Below are 24851 nucleotides of genomic sequence, written 5' to 3'. Positions count from 1 at the left end.
AAGTTTGGTAAAAAACTAAATTTTTGGCATAAAAGTAATAAAATAATATGGATTTTAATTCGAACCTTGACTTGCAAACTTTTAGTAGTTAACACTAACACTAGTTAAAGGACAATTAATATCCATGTTATTTAAAAAAGACTTTAAATAATAACCAATAAGAAAATAATATTTAAGGTTACACATACGAATAGCAGTCTGTTGTAGATTTTAAGGAATTTCTTCTATATTAGTCTTTTTAAATTTGCATCTTTGTAACATAATATCAACAACTAGAGAGAAATTAAGATACCGATAAATAACACGTAGAAATAATATATTTTTAGATATACAATGTTCAGTTATACTAGTCTATATAACATTCAATAAATATAAACCGGTGATTTAGAAGCATTATGAAGAGGTCAGGTTAGCTACTCACAACCTCGCCGTAGGTAATTCGTTATTATTGAGAAAAACTAACTAGTATGGCAAAAAATATGAGAAGCATTATGCAAAATACTTTATTATAATACTATATGCATAATAATTGCAATAATTTCGGCTTGTTTTACGTATAAACATACCGGGATTATAGTGGCGGAAATATTGCCATGAAACCTAACACTGATATTTTTAAATGCAATCGTGTTAGGGAGTGTTCAAGTATTACGTTACGCAATTTTTGGAGATTCTTGAAATCCCCCTCCCCATGAAACGCGCCGTAACGTTTCTGCTTCTAATAGTAAAACGTTTCGTGACCAACTCCAGTGACTTCATACCTAAAACCAATGGGGTGTAGAGTACTGGAAAGTCGAAAATAATATTATCAATAACGCGTAATTCAATCCCCGCCCTGCATCGTAACGTTTTACAAGAGGACCCCCCCCCCCCCTCAAAATTCGTTACGTAATACTTGAACCCTCCCTTAACCACTGACCGAATCAATTGAGTTCAGGGCAAAGAAATAAAAAAGGAAAGAAAGAGTAAAAGATATAATTCGTATCTATCGTCAAAACAATGGCTTTTTAAATACATCTGTATATTTCGGTACATTTGACATTTATACTGAATATTCGCTACTTATTTCTGGTATGGGAATTTTAATCTTAGCAATATTTTCTGTAATATGAAGAAACATTTCGTTTAAACGATGGTTGTAACAACATGCGGGTTAAGTGATTTAATATTTTCGTTTACACGTAGAATTAGGCGATGCAAATTTCTGACTCAAATTTAGCCAAAATGTGTAAATATTTAGTTCAATTTAGTTTAAGCTTGTTAAGTGTATTGTGATATATTATCATTAGAATTTTTGTAGTTAATTATAATGATGTCTAACCTGAATTGTAATCTGTATTTCGTGTATGATTAGTCAATAATAATAAAAGAATATTGTGATTACTATAAATAAAACCAATTTTGATTCTTAATTGTTATGGTAATTTTCATATTATTTTGATACGGGATTAGAGTTTTTAATATTTTAACAAAAATAGCAATAATTAAGCTTTTTATTATAGTATGACATAATAAAATATAATTAACACCTGTTGTTTTATTTATGTATTTAGATTATAGAAGTTGCGAAATGTGTAAAAAAAATATGCATGATGCGTGAATAAAAATGTCGTAAATGTAGGTTTAAATTTAACTAAGTTTGAATCAGTTGAAGTAATTATTTAGATGGATATTAACCGTAATAAAATTACGCAACTATTTGCATGTCAGTTTGTTCCTCTACGAAGTCCTTTCCTATCTCCCTTTGCCCAACCAGTCCAGGCCACTGCCGCCCATTTTTTATACCAATCGGAAGCAAGTATTTATACGCCGCGATACTAAATAAAAATGAGGACGGAAATGGTGTTCAAATATTATACTGCTTTTCGAGCCCCGACGTTTTAACTATTGAAACTGACCATTTACGCAGGAGTTACTGGCATACGTAGATCCATAACCACTTTCTATACCATAACTCTCATACTGACATGATGTGATGGATGTCCAACGCAACCGCAGTATCACTCGCTCATCCGAAGTGTAATTAAACATCACCTATACAATGGCGTATTTCAATACGAGAGTTAGGAACCGAGACCTCATGACGCAGTCCCACAAACTAACTACACAAATTTGTTGTTAATAGATGTTAAAATATATATTAAATTTCACCAGAATAGTACCACTATTGGTGAAAATTAACTTGAATTCCATCCCAGTTATTTGTTAGACAACGTTTAAGGATACTAATAAATTTCATTTCATAAAACGATAAAATAACAAGTTTCTGTGTCACGTATGAGTCGACTGAATAATGAGTATTCAAATACCAGAGAGAAGACGATCAAAGCTGCATGTCTCGACACCGAGTGGTACGTCCTTGATGTTAACATATTATAAGACTAATTTATTAACGTGTATGTTGGTTTTTATGAATATTGCTTATGACAAACACCTAGTAATTCAAACTTTTATTATGATCATTTTAGAAGAGTAGTGATCACTGATAGATCTACTTCATAAAATTTATCAATGGCAAAAGAGAAATATAAATTAATGCACAAACAAAAACAAAAACATTCCTTTTCATATCCTGTTGTGTTACTTTAAATTTTCAACCAACCGATCTCTTAACATTTGTAAATCTTTAAATAAGTGCTGCCCGCCCATCGGGACGTCTATATTTTTGCAAAATGTTTACTAACACGAAGGGAGCTAAAGTATAGGCTAAGGCTGAGGTAGAGATATACGAAAATAATATTCTTTCATGTCGGTTTTTTATTCTGATTACAGTTCTTGTAAATTGCTGATACAGCTAATTTGGGGATTTTATATTACTCATAGTTGATGTACAAGGTTTTCGATTGTGAGATTGTGCTTGTATATTGAAATTCGTAAGAAAAATTAAAGGCGAGATATACGTAATACAATGTCAGGTATACAAAATGGGCGAATCCCAATACCTTATGCAGAACGAAGATTTGACAGAAAGCTCTGACAGGTTGAGAACATAAACTTATAATACATTTTAATTTAGGTATTTTTAAAAGTGTTTTCATGCAAAGCGTATATATAATGTTTCTATATTGTAAATTAACTTACGTATAGTCGATAGTCTTATACCGAGAGATCTCCTATTGAAACCTAACATTTGTCAAAATATTTACTATAGTTTTAATTCTAAACAATTATACAAATACTTCTTTAATTAAATAATCTTATGAATATAGAACATATTATAATTAGTTGCTTATAAAACAAGTATAAATTTGAGGAATATGAATAATTTTCCGTACTATTTTCTATTAACGCCTAAGGAAGCGCGTTGAAGTCCTTTGTATACTGTTCAACTGGTATTTTAGCTATTATTAAGATTATGAGACCAACTTAGCTAACCTAATTCTCTACTTTGTCATTTTTATTGGGTTTTTAGAAGTATGGGAGAGTTCAACCTTAGGCTTAATTCTGATTTATGAATATTCCCTCGAGGCTTCAAGGCATTTTTGCTGTGGTAGTCATATGTAATGATAACCAAGTTCTAGCTGTAAGATGATCCAAAATAGCATCTCTATGGGTCAAAGTCAGTTAGTCACAAGTGGTGCAGTAGGCCATGGACAAGCTAGAACATATTAAATGTCAATTTGATATCATGCGTTGTTATTGGTGATTGAATTCTGTAGATATTTCTGTATACAAATAATTCCGGAATAAACTTTTAAAAGTCATATGTACTGCTATTTTGTTGGATTTTCTCTATATTAAAATTTTCCTAAGTACTCTTAAATTTAATCCCATTCTTTATACCCAATCTTGGTACAAATACTTCAAGTATTTAAGTTTATGTCCCTTTATAATTTTAAGTTTATATTTAAGAACTATTTAGAAGAATCTGCTTAGTGTTAATTTATTTTTGTTCTTTATAGCGATTATGAAAATTGAGAGAATCCCTGTTTCTTTTTATTAGGTCAGATCGGGTGGTTTGGTGGTGCTGCGAGGCTGAGGGTGAGGCTGTGTGGGCGCACGGCTATAAGTAAGAGGCGCGCTCGCTGCCGCGAGGTTAGTCGCCGTTCGGCAGCGTTTCGCCAACGGTGTTTTTCGTCGCTCCAAAAGCCCGGTGCGTTTTCCTACTCTTTTCCCTTACGCATTTGCCTTTCTCACACGACCGGCGAACCTCGCTTGTGCAATCAGTTCAAAACCGAAAGGTCGCCGCTATTGGCATTTGAATACTCTTTGACATTATCATTGCACTTAATTCTGCGATGCAGCTTCCTCATTGAGCTTTACTGTCGCAACTGTGTGTCGTTTGGGAAAGGCACGTGTGCTGACGCAGGTTTCTGTTGCAGACCAAGAGCTGAAGACCGCGCACGTCGCACGCACTACGCACACTCCGTGACCTCGCCGCTCCCTACGCGAGACATGGATCTCAGGATAGCCCTGTAAGTACATAATTCCAACAATAAATAGTTTATAGTTTGTCGATTATTTAAAGATTAATGGAAATTTACATTTTTATTTTATTTTAAAAGTTTACTTGGTTATGCGTAAAACACAAAAATATATTTTGTAATAGAACGTTTCGTAACAATATTTTTATTTAATCACTTTCTAATACTTACTTAATAAAACATAAAAAAGCCTGTTTTAAATGTTATGTGAATACTCATTAATGATAAGATGTTTTTTATGATTACAACTAGCAAATATACAAATAGCAACTTATAATTTAGTTTGGTGACGTTTACCTTTTAACAATTTCAAACCCGTTATCGAACATTGTCACTTTCATCTATGTTTGCTCAGATGAATCTTGCCGATTAAGCACGTAGAGCTTTACGTAATTAACACTATCCCCATAGACATACCACCTCGTCTCTCAACCGATACCGCGAAAATATGATCTGATTTCTCATGTGGAAATCAGGCGTTAAGCAACCAACTTAGCAGCAGCCTGCTGACATCACAAATGAGGGCATATTTCTCAATGGAGGCTTTGAAACGTTGGTTTTTAAATTATGCACGACTACGCGCATATTGTCTCCCCTAGCTCTTAAGCACAATAATGTCCTAAGAGATTTATACCGCAAAAATGACGTTATTTAAAGACAAACATTCCACTTAAAGTTCTATTTAAGTTCTCTTACGCCAACTTTCATATAATTTCACCGCAGCTTTTCTTATTAATTACATGTATTAAAATTCTTGCTTACCTAAAGCATGCGTAACATTCCTAGAATGACGAGTAGCTTGAAGACTGCGTCATATATATGTTTATTGTTGAAATTGTTTACAATATTTGTCAAATTTATTATTATTTTAGCTCAATAGGCTAGTAAATTAAAATATATGAATAAATATTTTAGTTACGTTGGCGACATTGAAATTAAATTGGACGTAGCAATTCTAATACAATAGTATTGATAACTTATAATACAACGAAGTAGTCAAGGATATATTAAGTGTATAAACTATTCAATTTATGTCCTACGGTCACTTTATATTAAAAATTATTATATTTATGCGTGAATGTGACTCTGACAAAGATTTAAATAAATTCTTGTTTGCGTTGAATAAAATGTTGCAATAACTTGGTTTGGAGTGTAACGCTGAATAACAAAAGTCGTAGATCTTAAAGTGTGGGAGCGGTATTTTAAAAAAACATTATCGCCTGTTTCATAAAATTAAATTTTTAAAACACTTTTTGAATACTCAGTAAAAGTCTACATATTTCATTGAATATATTAAACGATACAAACATAAAACGAATTGAATTAAAAATTTAGTCATACATTTATTTTGCATTAACAGTAATTATCTTATGGTAGAATGGTACGTGTAGTTATACATATCTATATGAATTAAAGTAATATGGAATTCTGTTCTGCACTTTGGTTCTCTTTTTAGTATGCATAGAGCTTAATGGTTTTCCTGACCGGATGTTGATATCTGATGAACAATGACATGATTCTTTATTTAGTTATTGAATTTTCGTGTTGGTATTTAAGGATACAGAACTGTTTATTTAGCGATAGCGCCAATAAGTTACTTAAATCTTGGAAAATGTATTTTTATTTTAGACCATACCATACCTTACTATTTAGATTTTTTTAAATATTATAAATTGCTTAAATTTCAACAAATGATTATATTTTATTTATTAATTTGTAAATAACGTAATCTTCTTTGTAATTTTTAACTATTTATTTCCGTCACTTAATAACTCTTTAACTTAGAATAGAACAAATCCGCTTCTGATTAAAATTTAAAGTAAATGATAAATAAATGTATATTTACTTATCAAATAGTCCTCTCAACATTTAAAGATATAATCACGCCGATTCTTATTCGTGAGCTCTGTTACAATTGCTTTACTTTCGCCATCAAAAAGAAAACTAACAGTTTTGTCATCGCCTATGCGTAATTTAATGTTATTTTGTGAATACAAAACAGTATATATTGAAATTTCTCTGTAGAATACATTTGGGCATTACGTAAAAGAAAGTCGGAATGAATTTTGAGATTTAGATCGATCTTCTATGACGTAATTGATTACCAATACATTCGAATACGCTTAACTAGACAAACCTAGGTTCGTATCCCTGTGATACTTTATTAAAAAATAAGTCTTAAGAAAATGTTTCCCTTTAAGCGAAGGATTTCTAGAAAATATATTTATATTACTCGACAAAAACCAAATTATGGTTGTGAACAAATACTCAACCTAAACCTTTTCAATACCTTTTTATTTTATTACGAATTTAGTGGGACTTTAATCTAAAATCAAAGTGTTAGTATAAGCTTTAAAATATATCAAACTCATTTGAGTTAGGGATTCCCCTAACACATAAATAACAAAAATAAATTAAGGGCGAATATCAAAATACGACGGTGAAAACCGTTATCAAGATATTCAATAAGAGGATGAGGTGTGTCAATAAAAAATCAAACATGTGTGCGCTTCACCATCTGTTATATCACGGCAAATTCTTCAAAAGGTCATCGGCAGTAAAGTGAAACTGGTCGATGCCGAAATTGACGCTTAAACGCGAAGACACATAAATAAGCGAGAATAATCGTAGTGACGTCGCTCGGGAGTCGAACCCGGACACATTTGTTTAATGTCACTGATGCAACAAATTTTTATTCAATGTTAGTTTCTTATGACACGTATTCGCCTTTTCTCTTCGAACGATGCACCGACCGCTGACGAAACTTGGTGATATAATGTACTTTGCGCAAAGATTGTTTGCGGTTTTTACTAACGTCTCCACTGACTTAAACTTTACATATTGCGCTGACGTAAAAATTTGCTGCTTGCTTTAGTGTCTTCTATGTGAGTTGTGGATTTATTGAAAGGGTTTTATACTTATAACAAGTTTTGACCTCGGTACGAAGCGTGAGATCAAAGGAAAGGTCATTCGTTGGAATCTTTAGTTACATCCCAAAATTGCGGAAAGTATTGTTGATTTCCCTTGACATATGACATTTTTTTTCGTCTGCAAAAACTGTTAATACTGTTCGATACGTTTTCGATAAAATGTTTATGTATTTTGATTGTTTCGACACACGAGAAAGTTGGAAAATTAATTTTCGATTTTATAAACAACTGTTAAGTTGTATTGTCAATGTCACTTAAAGTATCCGGGTTAAAATTGTAATGTGCGTACGTTTTATCTAACCTTACGTTCTCCGATATTGTTTCGGTTATTCCAAATATAAATGAAGTATAATCATTTAGAAACGCTTCAATTTTGTTTTTACGACTAAAAGGTTTTCCGATTGCAATTAGGTAATGCATTTGGGTCATGATCTAGCCGCATTCTTTACTCGATGTTATTGCGATTTACAGCCACCAATCGCTGTTGTCCTTCAGCAAACAGCCTTTACCCTTTATGCTGGAAATCCTTGTGATTATTGCTTTTAGACCACTTACAAAAACATCTTACATAGAAAACATTTTTCATTAGAACCTCGATTTTTAAATATTTGTATAACTTATTGTACGAAATGCTGCTGCTGATAAGGTGATTAAATTCTTTTAATATTTTAGTAGTATATCTTATTTAATGAAAATAATTTATTAGAAATTATATCTGTGGATACTTGTATAACTTCTTATAACAACTTTAACTGACCCAGTCCGGCCAGTTAAACAAGTTGTTTAACTGATAGTAACCAGGCGTGGTAGCTAAAGTATATACCATCAACATTAAGACTCGTTCGTAGTTATACACAATAATAATTATCATGTAATTTGCTATTAAGATTTTGCTTCAATGACTTTTTTGCTTCTAAAACAAGTCAGTATCCTCTTTTGAATTCCCAATATCAGAGTCGCTTACTTATACCACTAGACCAACACTTCTCCCATATAGTAACGCATAAAGTCTGCATAAGACGGATTAGCATAAGTCGGGGTTCAAGCCAACTTTCGACTCGTGAGGTGACCCGGCATGTTGTCACCAAGACATGTTGACCTTGACTTATTAATTTTTAGAAAGTCCCAAAAACAATGCTTCGACAGCTATGTCGAAACAGTGTGCGATTCAAACTGCAATTGATTCGGTTAGTTTTAATTATAATCGTTGAACGTTATATAATGATTTTAGTCAACAACTATATGAAATTAGGTCTAATGATAAATTAAAGTTTAGTTATGTTTAAGTAGCCGTTAATTTTCTAGCACGTTTCTCATTAGTTGTACTCTAGGTAATACACTTAGTTAAGATGCCATGTAAATACATTTTCATTATCAACGACACGATATCCTTCCTCAATTCCTATATAAGAATTCTACAGTTTTCCTTCATTTAGATTCTTCTAATACAATGTTAAGGGAGAAACATCGAGTGTGTTATAACCCTGAGGTATTAACAAAGATTTTTATCCCGACGTATAGATGCATGTCATTGCCATTTCCCACGCATATAATGTTGGTTATCATACGAATAAATGTCTTATCCACACCCAATATATACAATTGAAAAAATATAAAACGTTAACTAGGTAGAGAATTATCGTTCACGTCTAGTTAAATTGTACGAAGCTTTTAATATCCCCGAAATCAAACGTATCCGTTACGTATTTAAAAACTGCCATTGAATACATAACATGAGTGAGATAATAACTGCTAGCGTGTGAAAAGGAAAGTGGTAGTGACCGGTCTAAAGATGCTTCGCGTTTCTTCTCTCTTTCACTATTAAAGATATAAATTTATTTTACAACGGACTTTTGATTATAAAATATCTATTGACTTTAAAACACGTTAGCACATAGATAATATAAAAGCGAAAGTGAAGGTCAAACGAAGAAGATTATGATACTGGTCCAGCCGGATTGGGTCATCTCTCAACGGCTAAGTATTTTAACAAAAATTTACAGTTTATTTGGAATGAGAATTATTTTTATACTACTTGTATCCGTGATATATAAATTATTTAATATTATATGAAATCACAAGGACTAACAATTGTTCTAGTACCATCAGTGCAAGGTTTTAAAATTAAAAGAATTTTTTTTGTGCATAATTAAAAAGGGATGAACTGTGTGTGAAGTGTGTGAACCTGAACATTATTTTAAGTATAGCGTCATCAATTTGTTTCTTTATAGATCTAGAGTTCAGACGCTTTTTCTAAAAAATAAACCTCATAAGCATACGACGGAAAGCACACAATGTTGATCACCTAATTCCTTACATAAAATATATTAATTGAAGTAAATGTGTTCCATATACGGGATCATTAATTTATAATTAAAAAAATATTTACAAGATTAACGTAGGCACATTGTGTCGCGATACTCACGCATGAACAGTTCCTGTTTACGAAACATGTTTTATGTCGGCATTGTGGTAAAAGTTGATTTTCTGCTCAGGGAAGCGTAGGTATTTGGCAAGACCGTAAGCCTTGAAACTCGTTCTGAGCGAAACTCTAGGATTCCGGAAAACCCATTGATTTCCGAATTATAGCTAAATTTACATCAAGGTTAAAAATTACGTACGAAGCCTTTCTATAAATACGGTTATAATATTTATAATACATTTTTATATGTATTTTATTACTATAATATAGATTAAGAACAATGCCAAAAGTCTCGATAGCGCCACACGAAAACAATGTTTGTAAATAAACAAATTATTATAATTTTTTTATTTTATTAAAACCAAATCATATTCTGATGTAGTCTGTCCAGTCTTTAGTTCGTTGAATAAAGTCCTTTATCGTATAAGGACGGTATCGTTAAAAAAAATAACAGCAGCTGGATTATATGAAAGAAAACATCTAGAAGAAAATAATCCGTCTCCAAACTAATTCAAATTACACGTAAAATGGGACGTACTGCATGCATTCCATACTCTCTGTTTACCGATGCACATCACTCGCTTGACTGACGACTAACGTACCGCGAATACAACACGACATAACGAATACCCGTAAAAAATAACAAATTCGGTTTTTTCCTCACTTAAAAGTGGTTTAACGGGTTGCCAGTTAATAAAATATTCTCGCAATTCTTATATTATAAATATTCAATTTGGTTTGTATTTGTTTCAGTAACTTTAATCGGCCAGTCTGTTAGTCACAATATATTTTTAATATACAAATTGTACCTTTAAACAAAACATACATTTTAATTTGAGTTTATGGTATTTGATTGTCAGAAAATATTTCCGTAACGTTTATATTATATTTTCTTGTTTTGTTGTTGCTGCTAGCAATTTTATTAAATTTGTAATTCTATTATCATTGTTTAAAGTTTATAAGTTCACAAATATGTTTCTAAAAGTATTTTTTAATTTTCTCTATAATAAATAAACTAAGAATACAAAAGTACCAAAATCCACTTAAGGGTGCCTGAAGGGCCATACCACGGTACGAATTCCTTTACTTAAAATCTAAAGAAGAAGAAAAAAACAATTAAAACAGAAACGAAAAGAAAATATTAAACGAACACAGAAAAATTTGTTTTTATAAAACCTACATATAACATCTGTTGTCCAAAAATTATTTTCAAGGGTTGTTCCTTTCCTGTTTCGGGTGTTATTTCGAGGGTTAATCTATTAATCGTTTTAGATATATTTGTAGGGATATATTAGTGTATTGCTCATGGTATTAATTACTTCGAAAGTACTTGTAATATCATTTATAAACGTTATCAGTTATGTCAAGTGCGGATTGAATTAATGTTCAGACCACGTTTCAAGTGTTAATTGTAACGTGATCAAAATCCCTAGTCGCTAAGGGTTGATGACCTGCAGTACCGTACGCATCATAGCGAAACATTTATGAATTCACTAACAGTTCTGTTAACGTGATAATCATGCAATCATAATGTACTTCATAGTTATTAGATAGTCTTTGTGAATACCACTTAACAATAAATCAATGCAATATTTAAAAAATTGTTAAATATATTTGTAAAGTAGAAACTTAAATATTTGGCTAATCTCACCTCTTGATATGAGACTAAACTCACAAAACGAGAGCTGTAACTTATAAATCAAGGAAACAACGATCTCAGTCGGTCTGTGCCACACATGAGCGGAAAGAATGAGACAAGTAATCGGCAATCGTTGATTGCATATTTGCTTCGTACGTTCACCAGTGACCTCGAGGCTTTGTGGTAGACAGACCAGACCTTGCTTCAGGATGCAGCAGCGACTAACTGCAGCACGTTAATATCACGTGTTCAATAGGAAACTAGTTGACGATTCGTTTATGATCTTGAAGGCGTTGCGCGATGATAATCACTTCAAGCATTCGCTCGACACTTCCTTGCTTAGATTCCTTTCTTGGTAACATCATAAGACACGCACGCGGTGAATGGCTTATTAATGAATTTAAATTTCTAATATTGGTGATAGTTTTCGCTTGTTTTGTTGAATATAGACTTTTGTATGTGCTTAATATATATAAAATAAAGGGGGAGGCGTTTGCCCGTAGGCATACAGAATCGGTTATCGTACATTATGAAAAACGATAGTTATAATGTATATATTTTGTATTTCTGATATAAGGCTATAAATAAATAAATATATATATAAAATTGATAACTTATAAATTTCGCAATAAATAAATTTCGAAATATTTGTGTGATATATGCACAAAAAGAAAGAAGAGTGTTAATACAATGTTTTTTTTAGATATAATGAATTCTAAATTGATGTAAATAACTTATTCGTTATTTAAATCCATAGACTAATTAATATTTTAGTTCCATTGACATGGAACGCGGTTTAAAAAAACGCACCGCCGAATATATTTTGTTCATCTGAAAGTTTTCGAAGGTTACAGGATCTTGGTCTGAGCTCATCATTATAAATAAAACATAAATTTAAAGATGATTACTTAAGAATCTGTTTTGAATATTACGTCCACGTACTTATGTAATTTGACATCCGGAATCCAGATAGATAAATTATACACTCCGTCCGGATTTCTCTGATTCACATTCGAGTTTGTCAGCGAAAGATTGATCTTCGAGGCATTAGAGTCTTTTAAATTTCCATAAAATAAAAAATTACCTAAATCAAAAGGTACATCTTTCAATATTTAATATGTAAGTGAATAGGATTATATTTTTATACTAGCTTCACTAGGATTTCGTTTCGTTCAAGATTACTCGTTCTATTTCACTCAATTGACATAAAACCGTTTAAATAAACTCTCAAAATTCAATTCTCAGGAATCATACTGTCAATAACTAGAAACCGTGCAAAAAAAACTCATTAAGTACTTTTTGCATTTATTGTATTCATACATACAAGAAAGACGCGGAAACGGGACTTCATTTGAAAATATTCTAAATAAGGATATCTGTAAATAGTTTAGTTTTACTGAATATGTTATCATACTTTTTGTATGTTTAATTTGAGTTTGATAAAAAAAAAACAATTTACAAATTGTCATAACGCTTTATTTCACTTATGGTAGTCACCTTATTTAGTTGTCCAACAATGAGTCAATGAGTACGATGACCGACACATAAAATGCAAGTTTTTTGTGAAATCAACAGGAAAACGACATTATACCTATTCCTTATAAATTTACAGTATACTACAATTAAAAGCTTATACATTTGGAGTTACACTTGGTAGAGTTGCGACGTATGCTTTTTTTTAGAAGTAACTTGTCAATTTTATTCCTCTATAACACTTGTTAAATCATAAAATTATAGTATTTAGTCATATACTTGACCATGTTCACAGGTCTTATTATAGTTGGAGATCAAAACTTGTGCAGATGTATATATACTTATTATTATGTAGGTACAATCTTTTCAACTTTTTACAGAAATATACTCTTTAAATAAAAATTATTTAATGGATATAAACGCTAACTTATTAGGTATGTTTCTACTAATTGTTGGCAATTGTTTTCTCTTGAACCAGATGTTTTACTTGAATGTTATCATGTAAACCGAAGACAATACTTCTCTGCGTTACAGTTTTATTAGATTAGATTTTACTTTAAAATACTGTAGCTTTTATAGAGCGACTATTCAACTATATTACCATTCCTGTAGAGCAGGAAGTCATATAATCATCAATTTTAACGCTCGACGTAAATATTAATGAGTTATTGATGATTTCGTTCTTCCATGTTTTTGTTGCTCGGTTAAACCCGTTATAAAATATTAAATTTATAAATAGCACGACTTTCTTAAATGTCATATAAGTACTTTTTTTAAATATTACGTTGTGTTCATTTTAGGCTTTACAAATTGAACGCGGATTGTTAATTTTATGCTTTTAACTATAAAAAATATGGCGTTCCATGGAACATCTATGCGTAACGAATCTCTTTCCTGAATGCCCGGTAACGGGCGCGTTAGTCCAGAATGTGTTCGGAGAGGATTCATTATCTGCTGAAGACTCCAAACTAAATGTTTTATGTCCCTTGCTAAGAGGTACAAGACGTCCGCAGAGATCCTCCATCACATTCCATGTAGTGCTTTCTCTGTTGAGACTAGACTTGTTGATCTTTTATACAAGAGACTGTCATAACTAAAATTTTATCACTCATATTTGTCATGTAGAAATGAACACTGTGATAGAATATCTTTTTCATCAATACCGTTTTCATTTCTAATTAATAGACTCTTTAACATGATGAATTAATCAGAATAGATTTATTTACGTATAATTTAAACGTACATGACTTAAATGTATTGACGAAATTTTATTTAACGACCCTTGCGTATTATTTAATTGCTAAATACCACGAAATAGTTGATTACACATATATTTCAAGCTATGATGTGAACAATATCAGATACAATTGTTTGTATGTTCTGAGAATGCGCAACTATTTTAATTAACGTAAAATTTATTAAACATATTTTGTATTTTATATATGAAGTTAAAACATCGTTAATCCTTTTGGCATACATGATTCCCATCGGGGCTGAAATATTATCACTATTTTGGACAACCGCATATACTAATTTTGTACATTTATTCATTATTAAAATTATTTATTACTCATATACTTAAGATTATAACTATGACAAACAAAACCGAACTGCTATGATTTGTGCCATCTAAAATAAAATGCTCACAATATTATTAATTTATGAAAAACTATAAATAATATTCTAATGTCGTAATTAATGTGACACCAATCTAACATTCCAAAATGTAAAGGTCGAATGAAGACCAACCAGTTCTTTCTAAAGAGTTATTAAAAAGCAATATACGTCTCTTCATCGAAGTATTGGGCAATATGCTAAGTTGACATTTAGACTTCTGGAGGACAAAAGTAACATTCATAATAGATTTATCAGTTGTTGAACTGGTCATAGGCTGCGTGCTAAAAGCTTTTGCAATGGCCTTTTAATTATTACTGAGTTGGGATTAACATACTAAGGTATGAAATACTTTGTATTATTAAATTAAGGAGAATAAGCTTTTTATCGTATTCCAGTTCCATGCATGCAATACCTTATAATTAGCATATGTTGTGTATATGTGTGTTAATACATTCTTAAAAAGGATTCGTATTCCTTTACAGTTGGTCAGTGACCGTGGAATGGATAATTATTATGTAATAGACTAATCACTTGTCTAATCATATAAAATACTGGAATTCACACGAATAGCAATGTACAGTTAGATCAAATACATGTCTTAGGCAATTGTTATTTAATATTCTAAATTTGTGTTGATTTGTAATTAGGGTCAAATATTTTTATGGCTGTAGGAAATCAACATTGAGGAACGCGTCGTTAGGAAACCATAGTATTAGATCCATTATATCGAGGTATATTAGACAAAAATGGCTGATCACCTACTTTACCTCTAATTAGTAAAACGATGCAGATGCCAAGCCCCAGTTTGGTTCTTAAGACGTTACATTTTATGGTAAAATGAGTTTATTAATATCTTGTGTGTGTATAATAATATGTGATAATATCTTTTTATTCTTTGGTTTACTTAATGCACTTTGCAGCGTGTCAGCAGGATATAAAGAACATTACCGTATTTGTCATAAGAATTTTCATAGAAACGCTCACCTAGCCTTGCGCTCGATGCGACCTTACCTCTAGTGAAATTGAACCGGTATCTCCTATACCGGTCCGATTGCACTCGTGTAAGGAGTTATTAAGGCTATGCTAATCGTTCATTTAACTAAAGATGTTAACGTTCTACGTAAAGAGGTACTATAAGACCAGTAAATTGTATCTGTAAATACAATTAATGAGAATTTAAAAGAGTCAAAATGCTTCCGCGTTCCAAGGCCCGGATTATATGAAATATTGAAATTGTGCGGAAGTCGCTGCCTTCATTCACTTCCGATTGCAATTATTGACCATATGCAGCTCCTATTTGTGAATATAATTACTACCTTTTATAAAATACCAGTTTTGTAATACTATTTTTATTTTAATGATCTCTAATCATTATTATTTTACTTTGATACAACTAACCTAAAGACTAAAGACGATGAGCGGATATCCGCTTAAACCAGACGTTCCCCTACAAACATGTTTGGCAACTACATCATAAGGCTTATATCTAATAGCGCAATAATAGAAAGCAATTACTTCGGTGATAGAATTGGCTACATCAATGTAAGAGTGAATCTCAAGCGAAAGTGATCGTAATGTTGCGTTGACTCGCCAATCGGCACTTGTGTAGAATCGGTATGCGTAATACACCCACGCTCTGATTTTTCGACATCAATTCTCACGACTACATCGTCTATTTACAGCATTGCTTTATTCAACAGAATTTGTAGTCTTTTAGCCTATTTTCTCATAACTTTTTGTCAGATTTTGAAACAATTTTCTCCTACTTCGCTTTTCTATTATAGATTAAAAGCTATGCAAATGCAGTATGTTAGAAAGGAATGCTAAGTTAACACCACACTTTCAAACAAAAAGCGCATTTAATTTATATTGAAGGCTTTGTGATGAAACGTTAATGAATCATAGTTTCATGTCCCCATTCATGAATTCTGCGTCATTGTTGTATTGTAGGCGAAGCAAAGAAATTTTATTTTAATGACTCAGCTGACTATTAAATAATAATTATTATTATTTCTATTGTTATAGATGTTTTCTGCTTTGTGCAACCTATACAACTTTTGCGGAAGTAGACATAATCACAGAACCAAGACCAGGTGAAGAATATGTCCATGTAACCTCTGGACAACAGACACCTTTGAGAAATTTTGAAACTGCTCACAAAATTCCAGAGAAACATCCCAATCATAGACTTACTAAACAAGAAGATGCTAATGAAAAAATATTTAAAAAACTGCACAGTGGCAAAGTCAAACATGCGTCAGAAGGAATTATATCGATCGAGGAAGATAAAAAAGCTCAAATAAAAAAGGGGCAGAAACTTAAGGCGGCGGAATCTATAGAAATTGACGTACCTGTTTCGAAATTGGAAGATATTAGAATCAAGGAAAATATTAAAGATGTAGACACAAACCCGAAATTGGCAGTAGCTTTAGAAGCCATGTCGGAATCAGGAAAACTAAGCAAAAGCGCAGGAACAACTACACAAAGGCCAATTTTAACTACAACCGCTCCAGCTGCAAATAAAGGTTTTGATTACATTCCCATAAATTTCGATACCATCGACGATATAAATAGTGGTCTATTGTCCTCGAATGTTAAACTGGAAACTGCTGGGTCAGAACAAAAACAACATTCACGAATTCAAATAAAGAAAGGCCCTAATGGTAAAGATTATGAGTATGAGTACATTTACTACTACTACGATGAAGAAGAAGAAGGCAAAACGGGAAGTAAGGATAAACTGACTAGTTCGGAAGTTCCTGTACATAACTCCCATGATGGCCCGCAAAAGCCTGAGACAGAAAATCAAATTGCTAAGGATAGTAGAACAAAAAGTAAATATACTCCAATCGATAGATCTACTACAACCACAACAGTTGCAACACCTGAAGTTCAAAATGAAGTTTACAGTGGTTCTGGGAGAGGGCGATCGAGAGGAAGAAATATTGCTCCTGCACCAGTCCAAGAAGAAGCAGTTGAAAGGTGAGGGTTGTTAAAAATGCTTTTAGTTGGCATAGTAGTACTAGATGCACTGTATATTGTAGTTTTAGATGCATAATTATACTAATACAGAAGCAGTAGTAGTAGTCAAATCTTACTAATCTCATCTCATCTCCTTCAATGTCAACCGGTCATCTGAATCAGCAGGCCTTCAAAGTGCTGAACTTTGGCCGGACGATCCTGGATTTTGGATTTATAAATGTACGTATATTTAATTTTCTTAACAGATTACCGTCAAGCACACGTTTTCCACCTCGGGGACGTGGTTTTGGCGCCACGAGTTCTACTACAAAATATGTAACCGAAGCGACATCAGAAGATCCGAAACAACGTGGTAGAACACAAATTGATAGTGTTGCTGATGAATCAATTGGTCAAACCAGGAGTAGGACACGTGCTCATATAAGGTAAATTATTAATTGTTAACTATGTATATAAGATGAATGCATGATAGTATAGTCTTTGCAATATATTGTTGCCTCTATTCCATTTTTCTCCTACCAAAATTGAATCTGTTATTATTTATTACCTAAAATATAGATAAAAATGGAATAGTGGTTCCGTGACCACGGTATAGTAGAAATTTAATGAATAATTGTATTACAATATTTCCAGACGACCAAGTTCAGAACTCGTCGACCTCGATAGTTTCAAGACACATTCAGGTGACATTCGCGCTCAGTATAAAGAACCTCCATCGAGATATTCAACGGAAAGTAAGACTACAACTGATGCAGCTGAAGCCCCAAATGCAAGAGAGTTGTCTCATTCTAAGGATTCACAAAGAGAAGCTCACAGTATTTCAAGTGGCATAATATTTCAAGAAATAATAGATGATTCTAAACTTCCTTCTGACTATAAACACACTACACCCGTCGAACAAGACACCACGGAATACACCACTATGACTGCAATGGAAAAAGTGGCACTTGATTTATACGCATATCTAGCAGGCGAAAATTTGAATAACGAAATAAACCCGTCGATTGACGCTTTAAGCTTTGACGGATCTACTACAGTAGAGGATGATACGTGGACAACTGAAGCGGTGACCACAACAGAAGTGGAAACCACACCCACTACAACTACAACAACTACGACAACAACAACTACGACGACCACTACTACTCCAGCGCCAACGACCACGTCTACAACGGTTGCACCAACACGCCCTTCACGCTTCAAATCACGTCCTGGAGCAAGGGCTCGTGGTTCGGTACCTTCCAGTGCTGCAACTGAAGCACCACAAGATACTTCAACTAAAGCGCGAGGTAATATTACATGTTGCGTAAGTAATCTTCACAGTATAGAAGTGCCCGTCCTTTAATATCTCCTTGCTAGTAGGAATTTGATATTTTAATTATTTACTAATTTGTATTAAACACTTCTAGTACACATCTAGTATTTTTAAAATATATATTTTGAATATAAGTTTAATCCAGGCCTGTGACGATGTGCTGGAAGGGAAAGTTGTCACATCCGATAATTACAATTCAACATCTCTCCGGACGGGCATGTCTTATCTACTTTCCTTGACGTTTATCTATATATATGTATGTTGTGCCGTTACTTGCGTAGCGAATTATGGCTATATTGCTTGGCGAATCAAATGCGAAATATCTTTCAAGACTATTATTATTTTTATGTAACTTGTGTTGCGATGTGTTTTATGGGCTGTATGGTTTTTACTAATTATATCGTGATATTATCAGGTCGATTTGGGAAGCCTACTGGAGTTCGAAAGACGACAGCCGCTGCAGTGGAAGCAAGCTCATCAGCCCCCGTCGAAAAGCCAGTATCACAACCTAAGGTTCGCATTTGACACCGTTATATATAAATGAAATTATTGATTATTATGTAAGGCGACAGCCGACATGCTCTAGCGACTTAATGCAATGCGAATAATACTAACATGTTATTAAGATAAGCAACTTATACAGGCGTATTACGAGATATTATTGTATAGAGGTCAAATTAGACTTAATTTCACTCTTATTGTACAACAAATGAGTTATTTACAATTTTTGAAAACAAATCTAAGATCGTAGCTCTCATTGATTTCTTTGTAAGTGTTTAGAATTAAGGAAACATATATTTCAAATAATTTACATAAATCTAATCACTATAATCGGTGGGCGTTAAATGAAAAATCATGTTTTTTATTGTATAATGTGCGCTTCGCAAATAGATTACAAATTTATGATTACATTTTACAACACCATTTTGGCTAACTTGGGATGTAGTACTTAGTAGGTTACGCACTTTACATCTCATCGATTGATGTATAAGAATTTAAAAAGACTCGTCGACAAAGTAATGTAATCTGCAATGCGTGTACCAGACTACAAATAGTTGTCTTCATTATTTGAGAAGGCTTGCACGAACTGTAGCAACAGAACAATAGCCACAAGATTAGCACATCACGGTAGAAAATTTACTACATTATGTCGAATTAATATATTCGTATAAATATTTTTTCCAATGTAAGTACTACTTTAATGCGTACGCAAAATAATGCAATATTTCTATGTAAGAATATATTTTTATTGCTGGTTGCATTAGCAATTTTATATTCATTATATAAATTAAAGAATAAATATAGTTTAGTCTGTGCCGGAATATAAAGTTGAACAATAAAAAATATGCTATTAATTCGGTTGTATTTTGTAGGTTTCGCTTAGTTTTAGAGAAATTTAGAAAAATAACGAATTATAAATTGTTTTAACTCAATCAAGTTGAGTGTAATTTCAAACTTATATTTATATTATGCTGAAATTATCATAATTCCTCTAATTACTTAATATAATTTAACTTATAATATAACTTAATTTTACATGATGTAAAAAAATTGTAAATAACTGTAGGTACGTTAAGGTTTTTAAATAAATTAATATTGATACAACTAATATGGCCTCTAAAAGTACGATAATTAATAAAATTATGTAAATTTTTATGTTTATCTGTTTAAATAGTATCGCCTGCGCAGATCAAATAAGCTTAGCTGAATACTATATGTTAGGTTTATGTCATAGGCGTTTGGGCGTCGTGGAGGTTTGTTTGCTGGACGCAACCGGCCCGTATTGTCGACGGCAGCACCATCTTCGGAAGGAAGCAGCGTAGCCAGTGAGGCGCCTGCCCCAAGGTTTGTAACTTTTTGACTTAAAAGAAGGAAGTTATCAGTTTAGTTTAGAATTAATATTTGAATATGATTGTATATTCTAGACCTATAAGCACGCGTGCATAATTTCGTAATGTCTGCCCAAAATTTTCAGAAATTAAAAGTCATATCGAGATCGAAATTATGATAGAATTAATACATAATACTATTTATATTATTTAATGTTGATATATGAGCGGTGTTGGCCTAGTGGCGTCAGCGTGCAACTCCCTGAGGACGTAGGTTTCGATTACTGGCTGTCGATTTGTGTGCACTACATACTACAGAAAAATAATATGTGGTCTAATTAAAATAGAGCTCGCCTACGTCCTGGATTAAGAAGGATTGGCTCTACAACTGCTGCGGCTTCCTCTGCCGAAGTCAGTGAAGGCACATCTCCCAGCCCTAGCTCTGCTGCATCTGGGGAGGTTGTTGAAACTACACCCACTCCTAGCAGAACTATTGGGTAAGGATTTCTAAAAATCAATAGCTGTAATTATTATAATGAGCTTTTTAATATATCCATTGTAAACATGCATGAAAAGATTCATGTTATGTCTAGTGGCGCAATAACTGGCAGTTGAATAGCATTAAATTGACTGACAATTGTAATGTGTAAACGAACAATTTATAATTGGAATATTCCAGCCGCAAACCAGGCTTGAGACCTGCATCTTTACGACCAGGGCCTAGGTTAAACCTGAGGCCCAGTCCCCGACTTAGACCAGGTGCAGCCAGTGTGGCCACAACCGAAGCACCTTCAGAAGCTCCAGGAGAAACTTCTGCACCGGAGTCCCCAGCGACCGATGCTGAATCCGAGGTCAGAACTTAATTTATGTATAGTTTGTTTTTGCAAAGCCTAACTGGAGTCGCGCAACTCTGAAGTTATATTTATTTGAAACTGTTTCGCACAAATCATTTAATATTGAAGAATTTATTTTTAATGATTGTTGAATAATGTCTACAAATCTAATAATTATAGTATTGGTATCTGTGAAAATAGAAATGACAAATAGTTTGTGTTGGGATAATTTGTGTTGTTTGTTTAGGTTTTGTATTTTTTATTAGTAGAATATAATCGTAACTTAAAATGTTAAGTAAATTACGTACATAATATTTATCAAAATATACTCGTAATATGTATTTTAATATTTTTTACATGCACAAACAAGCTTTATTTATTTCAATTTACGTATAACTAGGTTTAAAAATAATTCGTTTTTAACTTTATATCAGACATGAAAATGTGATAAATACAATTTGTTGCTGCGTTATCGCAAGATATCTCTCTGTAATCTACTACATACCTACCTATATAGACGAATTTTAAAATTATACAAAGATACCCAGTCACTTTAACACACAGAAAGTCCGTCTTCATATCCGACTATTTTGCTAAATCAAACAAAAGACATTCCAGTTATTTGAACTGTTTGAGAATAGCGAATAAATCTATATATTTTCCGTTATTTATCTACGTGAGGAATAACATTTACAACATAACAATTTGGCATTACTACATGTTAGCTATAATTATAAACCTGTTTATGTGATTTAGAATATGGTACTTTAGAACAATAGAATTCTATAGGACTATAAATATTTTTAAAAAACGTCGTGAGTTAAATAATAGAAACCTTGAAAAACAAAACAAAATTCGACAACACAAAATTTTTTGATGGCCTAAAATTATCAATTAAATATGATAATAATTCATGAATAGATCACTCAGTGTACTGCATTGGTTACGGAACCTATTTAGTAGAAATTATTCGTTATCATCTAAAAATTATAATAAAGACATTGACCTCACTTTAAATACCGTGCAGTTGCTGTAAATCGAAAGTAAATCAAGGTTGACGTGTTTAAAGTTGCCACAACCAATAATATCGCATGTTTGATTAAAATCAAGAAATATTTTTGTTACGCCATATTTATTGACTGGAATTGTTTAGCTAATGGCGCCTTACGGAGAAAATAAGCTTTACGTAATACATAAGACTTGAAGTTGGAGGAAATTTGTGTATAATGTAAATTACATTTGTTTTTGACCCAAAAGCTATGCCTACATATCAAAATATGCAAAATGTATTTGATAGAGTAACAATAGGAGTTCTCTTATAAAAATTATCAATTCATGGATTTATTAAATACTCTAGTCATAGTGGATATTTCCTAATGACCTTTTCTGTACAATATTTTTTTAAATATGTGTGATGTATTCCAGGGATCTTCACCGACCCCAGCACCCGAGGTGTCTCGTGGTGGAATCAAGCTCCGCAATAGACTGCAGGTGTCACCGTCACCAAAGCCTCGCGTAGCAGCAACTCCACCTGCTCGCAGGCCCAATCCTCTTTTAAAGAGGAAGTCACCTTCCACTGAGGTTTGTTCCAGCATACAGCATATGCAGCCATAAAATTATATTGTAAAAGAGTCATGTTGACCTGGTTAACGGACTTTTCTGTAATGGTGTTTTTTGTAATACAAATAAAATTTCGTTTCATTTGTATATACGTATATATTTAATAGCGATTATGACGAATTTATCATTAACACGCCATCGCCCCGATTGGACTTTTCAATACACATCATTTAAAATCAGCAGATACATGGCAGATATTACAGATTGAAACATTTACAGGCAACAACTGAAGCACCAAAGAAGGCATCATCAGAGACGACGGAGGAAAGCGTCAGTGACGAGAAATCCGAGACTGAGACGGAGGCCGCTGCGGTTCCAGTCGAGACCACGGCCGCCCCCCCTCTTAGAGGACTCGATGCATTGATAGCGAGGCGACGTGCTGCCGGAGTAGGAGCCCGACCTGCCAGACCCGTCAGGGGCGCTAAATTACATAACTAGTGCTAAAATCTCCTGACATGACACTAATTACAATCATGAAACTTCTAGCCCCAACTATTTATAGCGAAGTTCCAGTAGGTCATGTCAGTTAGTCAATTTAAAACTCCTCTTTATACTGGAATATCTATGATCTTATATTTTTCATACTCATTCTTTATACAGGTAGTTTAGATTATTCTAAGAATTTCAGTCCTTGATACAGTAGCCTCCTCAAGGACTTTACTCAATAATTTAATTATACGTGTTATGTACATATTAGATTAAAATGTAATTACAAGAACCAAGTACACTTTGAATACTTTTTATTAGAATCTGGAAGCTTTTCAGTTGATTGTTTTTCGTATGCCATGCAATGCCTTTAAATTTCCGTTTACCTTTAGAGGTTTTCTTTAATTTGAAATCATGTCATCACTGCGTTAGGTTTATTTTCAATATTATACTCAGTTTTTATTTATTATTTAGTGATGGACATTATTCTGGCATTCACTGATAAATACGGCACAAGTCGCAACTACTGAAGCACTGAGTGCCATCGTGATATGTTTTGTATCTTTTTGTAAGTGTGATAATATTCTTAATAATAATAAGATAATGTTTAACATTGGTTTTATTTATCCCTTATATTATATCAGTAAATAATGCATTTACGAATGGATCAAACACATTTCTGACTCTATATGGTCGTCTTTGTTACGGGCAAATAGGGGCTCGACAGGGCGAGGTTTGAACCGTATCATTGCCCTATTTCTAATAGCTTTCTTCTGTCAAAACTTATTCATGGCGATTCTGAGTACCAGAGACCAGTCCACGTTCTAGACATAATTGACGAAGTCTGTCAGGCACAGAAGCTGTTAACCTACTTGTATAGAAAAACCGCATTAATATTTTTATAATTGTTGAAAATTTACTTACGTAAAACATCGTAATTATGAATAAAAGCTCGTTTCTAAGCAACATTTGAATTAAATGAATTGTTTGTATGGACATTTCTCACACTAAAACAACGCAATTACTTAGTGTTTATATAAATTGTCTTTATTAATGATAATGTTGCATAATAAGATTTCACCAGTCTGTCTCCCACACGATAACCTCAGAAATTGTGAATATCATGATAGATGACCGCTGTCATTGATTTAATTTGTATGACGTTATTACTTCGAGCAAATAACGTTCTGAAATTACAAAAACATATAAATATTTCTTCATGTTTTAAACAATTATTTTACTGTACAAATTAAGAAATATTTGCAAAACTTCTACCTAAATACGCAAGTTTTCGGCGTTACGCGTGAATCATCTACACGCCTAATGCAATCTGCGAAATAT

The 24851-nt window shown here is 32.7% G+C and overlaps 1 protein-coding gene across 2 annotated transcripts; it reads left to right on the top strand.

The window, feature by feature from the left end:
- Positions 1-4031: 4031 nt before the first annotated feature.
- LOC123718616 (mucin-19-like) lies at positions 4032-24121 on the top strand. Of its 2 annotated transcripts, XM_045675274.1 has the most exons (11): positions 4032-4093; positions 4323-4415; positions 16531-17487; positions 17733-17912; positions 18121-18776; positions 19218-19315; positions 20538-20647; positions 20979-21128; positions 21311-21482; positions 22890-23045; positions 23304-24121. In XM_045675274.1, the coding sequence occupies exons 2-11, from the start codon at positions 4396-4398 to the stop codon at positions 23520-23522; spliced, it is 2718 nt and encodes a 905-aa protein (XP_045531230.1). In that variant the 5' UTR covers positions 4032-4093; positions 4323-4395; the 3' UTR covers positions 23523-24121. The 2 variants fall into 2 exon arrangements, with proteins under 2 accessions (XP_045531230.1, XP_045531231.1); XM_045675275.1 differs by lacking the exon at positions 17733-17912.
- Positions 24122-24851: the final 730 nt, after the last annotated feature.

Source organism: Pieris brassicae, chromosome Z (assembly GCF_905147105.1).
Source record: "Pieris brassicae chromosome Z, ilPieBrab1.1, whole genome shotgun sequence".
Classification (NCBI taxonomy): Eukaryota; Metazoa; Arthropoda; class Insecta; order Lepidoptera; family Pieridae; genus Pieris; species Pieris brassicae.
Note: the sequence above shows the minus strand (reverse complement) of the source record. Positions and strands in the feature narration are given on the sequence as shown.

Excerpts from the sequence above, each read along its gene's own strand:
- LOC123718616 (XM_045675274.1), top strand. The coding sequence starts at position 4,396 with ATGGATCTCAGGATAGCCCT. Across the intron at positions 20,648-20,978 it reads AGTGAGGCGCCTGCCCCAAG|AGCTCGCCTACGTCCTGGAT; the intron begins GTTTGTAACTTT and ends TAATTAAAATAG. Across the intron at positions 21,129-21,310 it reads ACTCCTAGCAGAACTATTGG|CCGCAAACCAGGCTTGAGAC; the intron begins GTAAGGATTTCT and ends GGAATATTCCAG.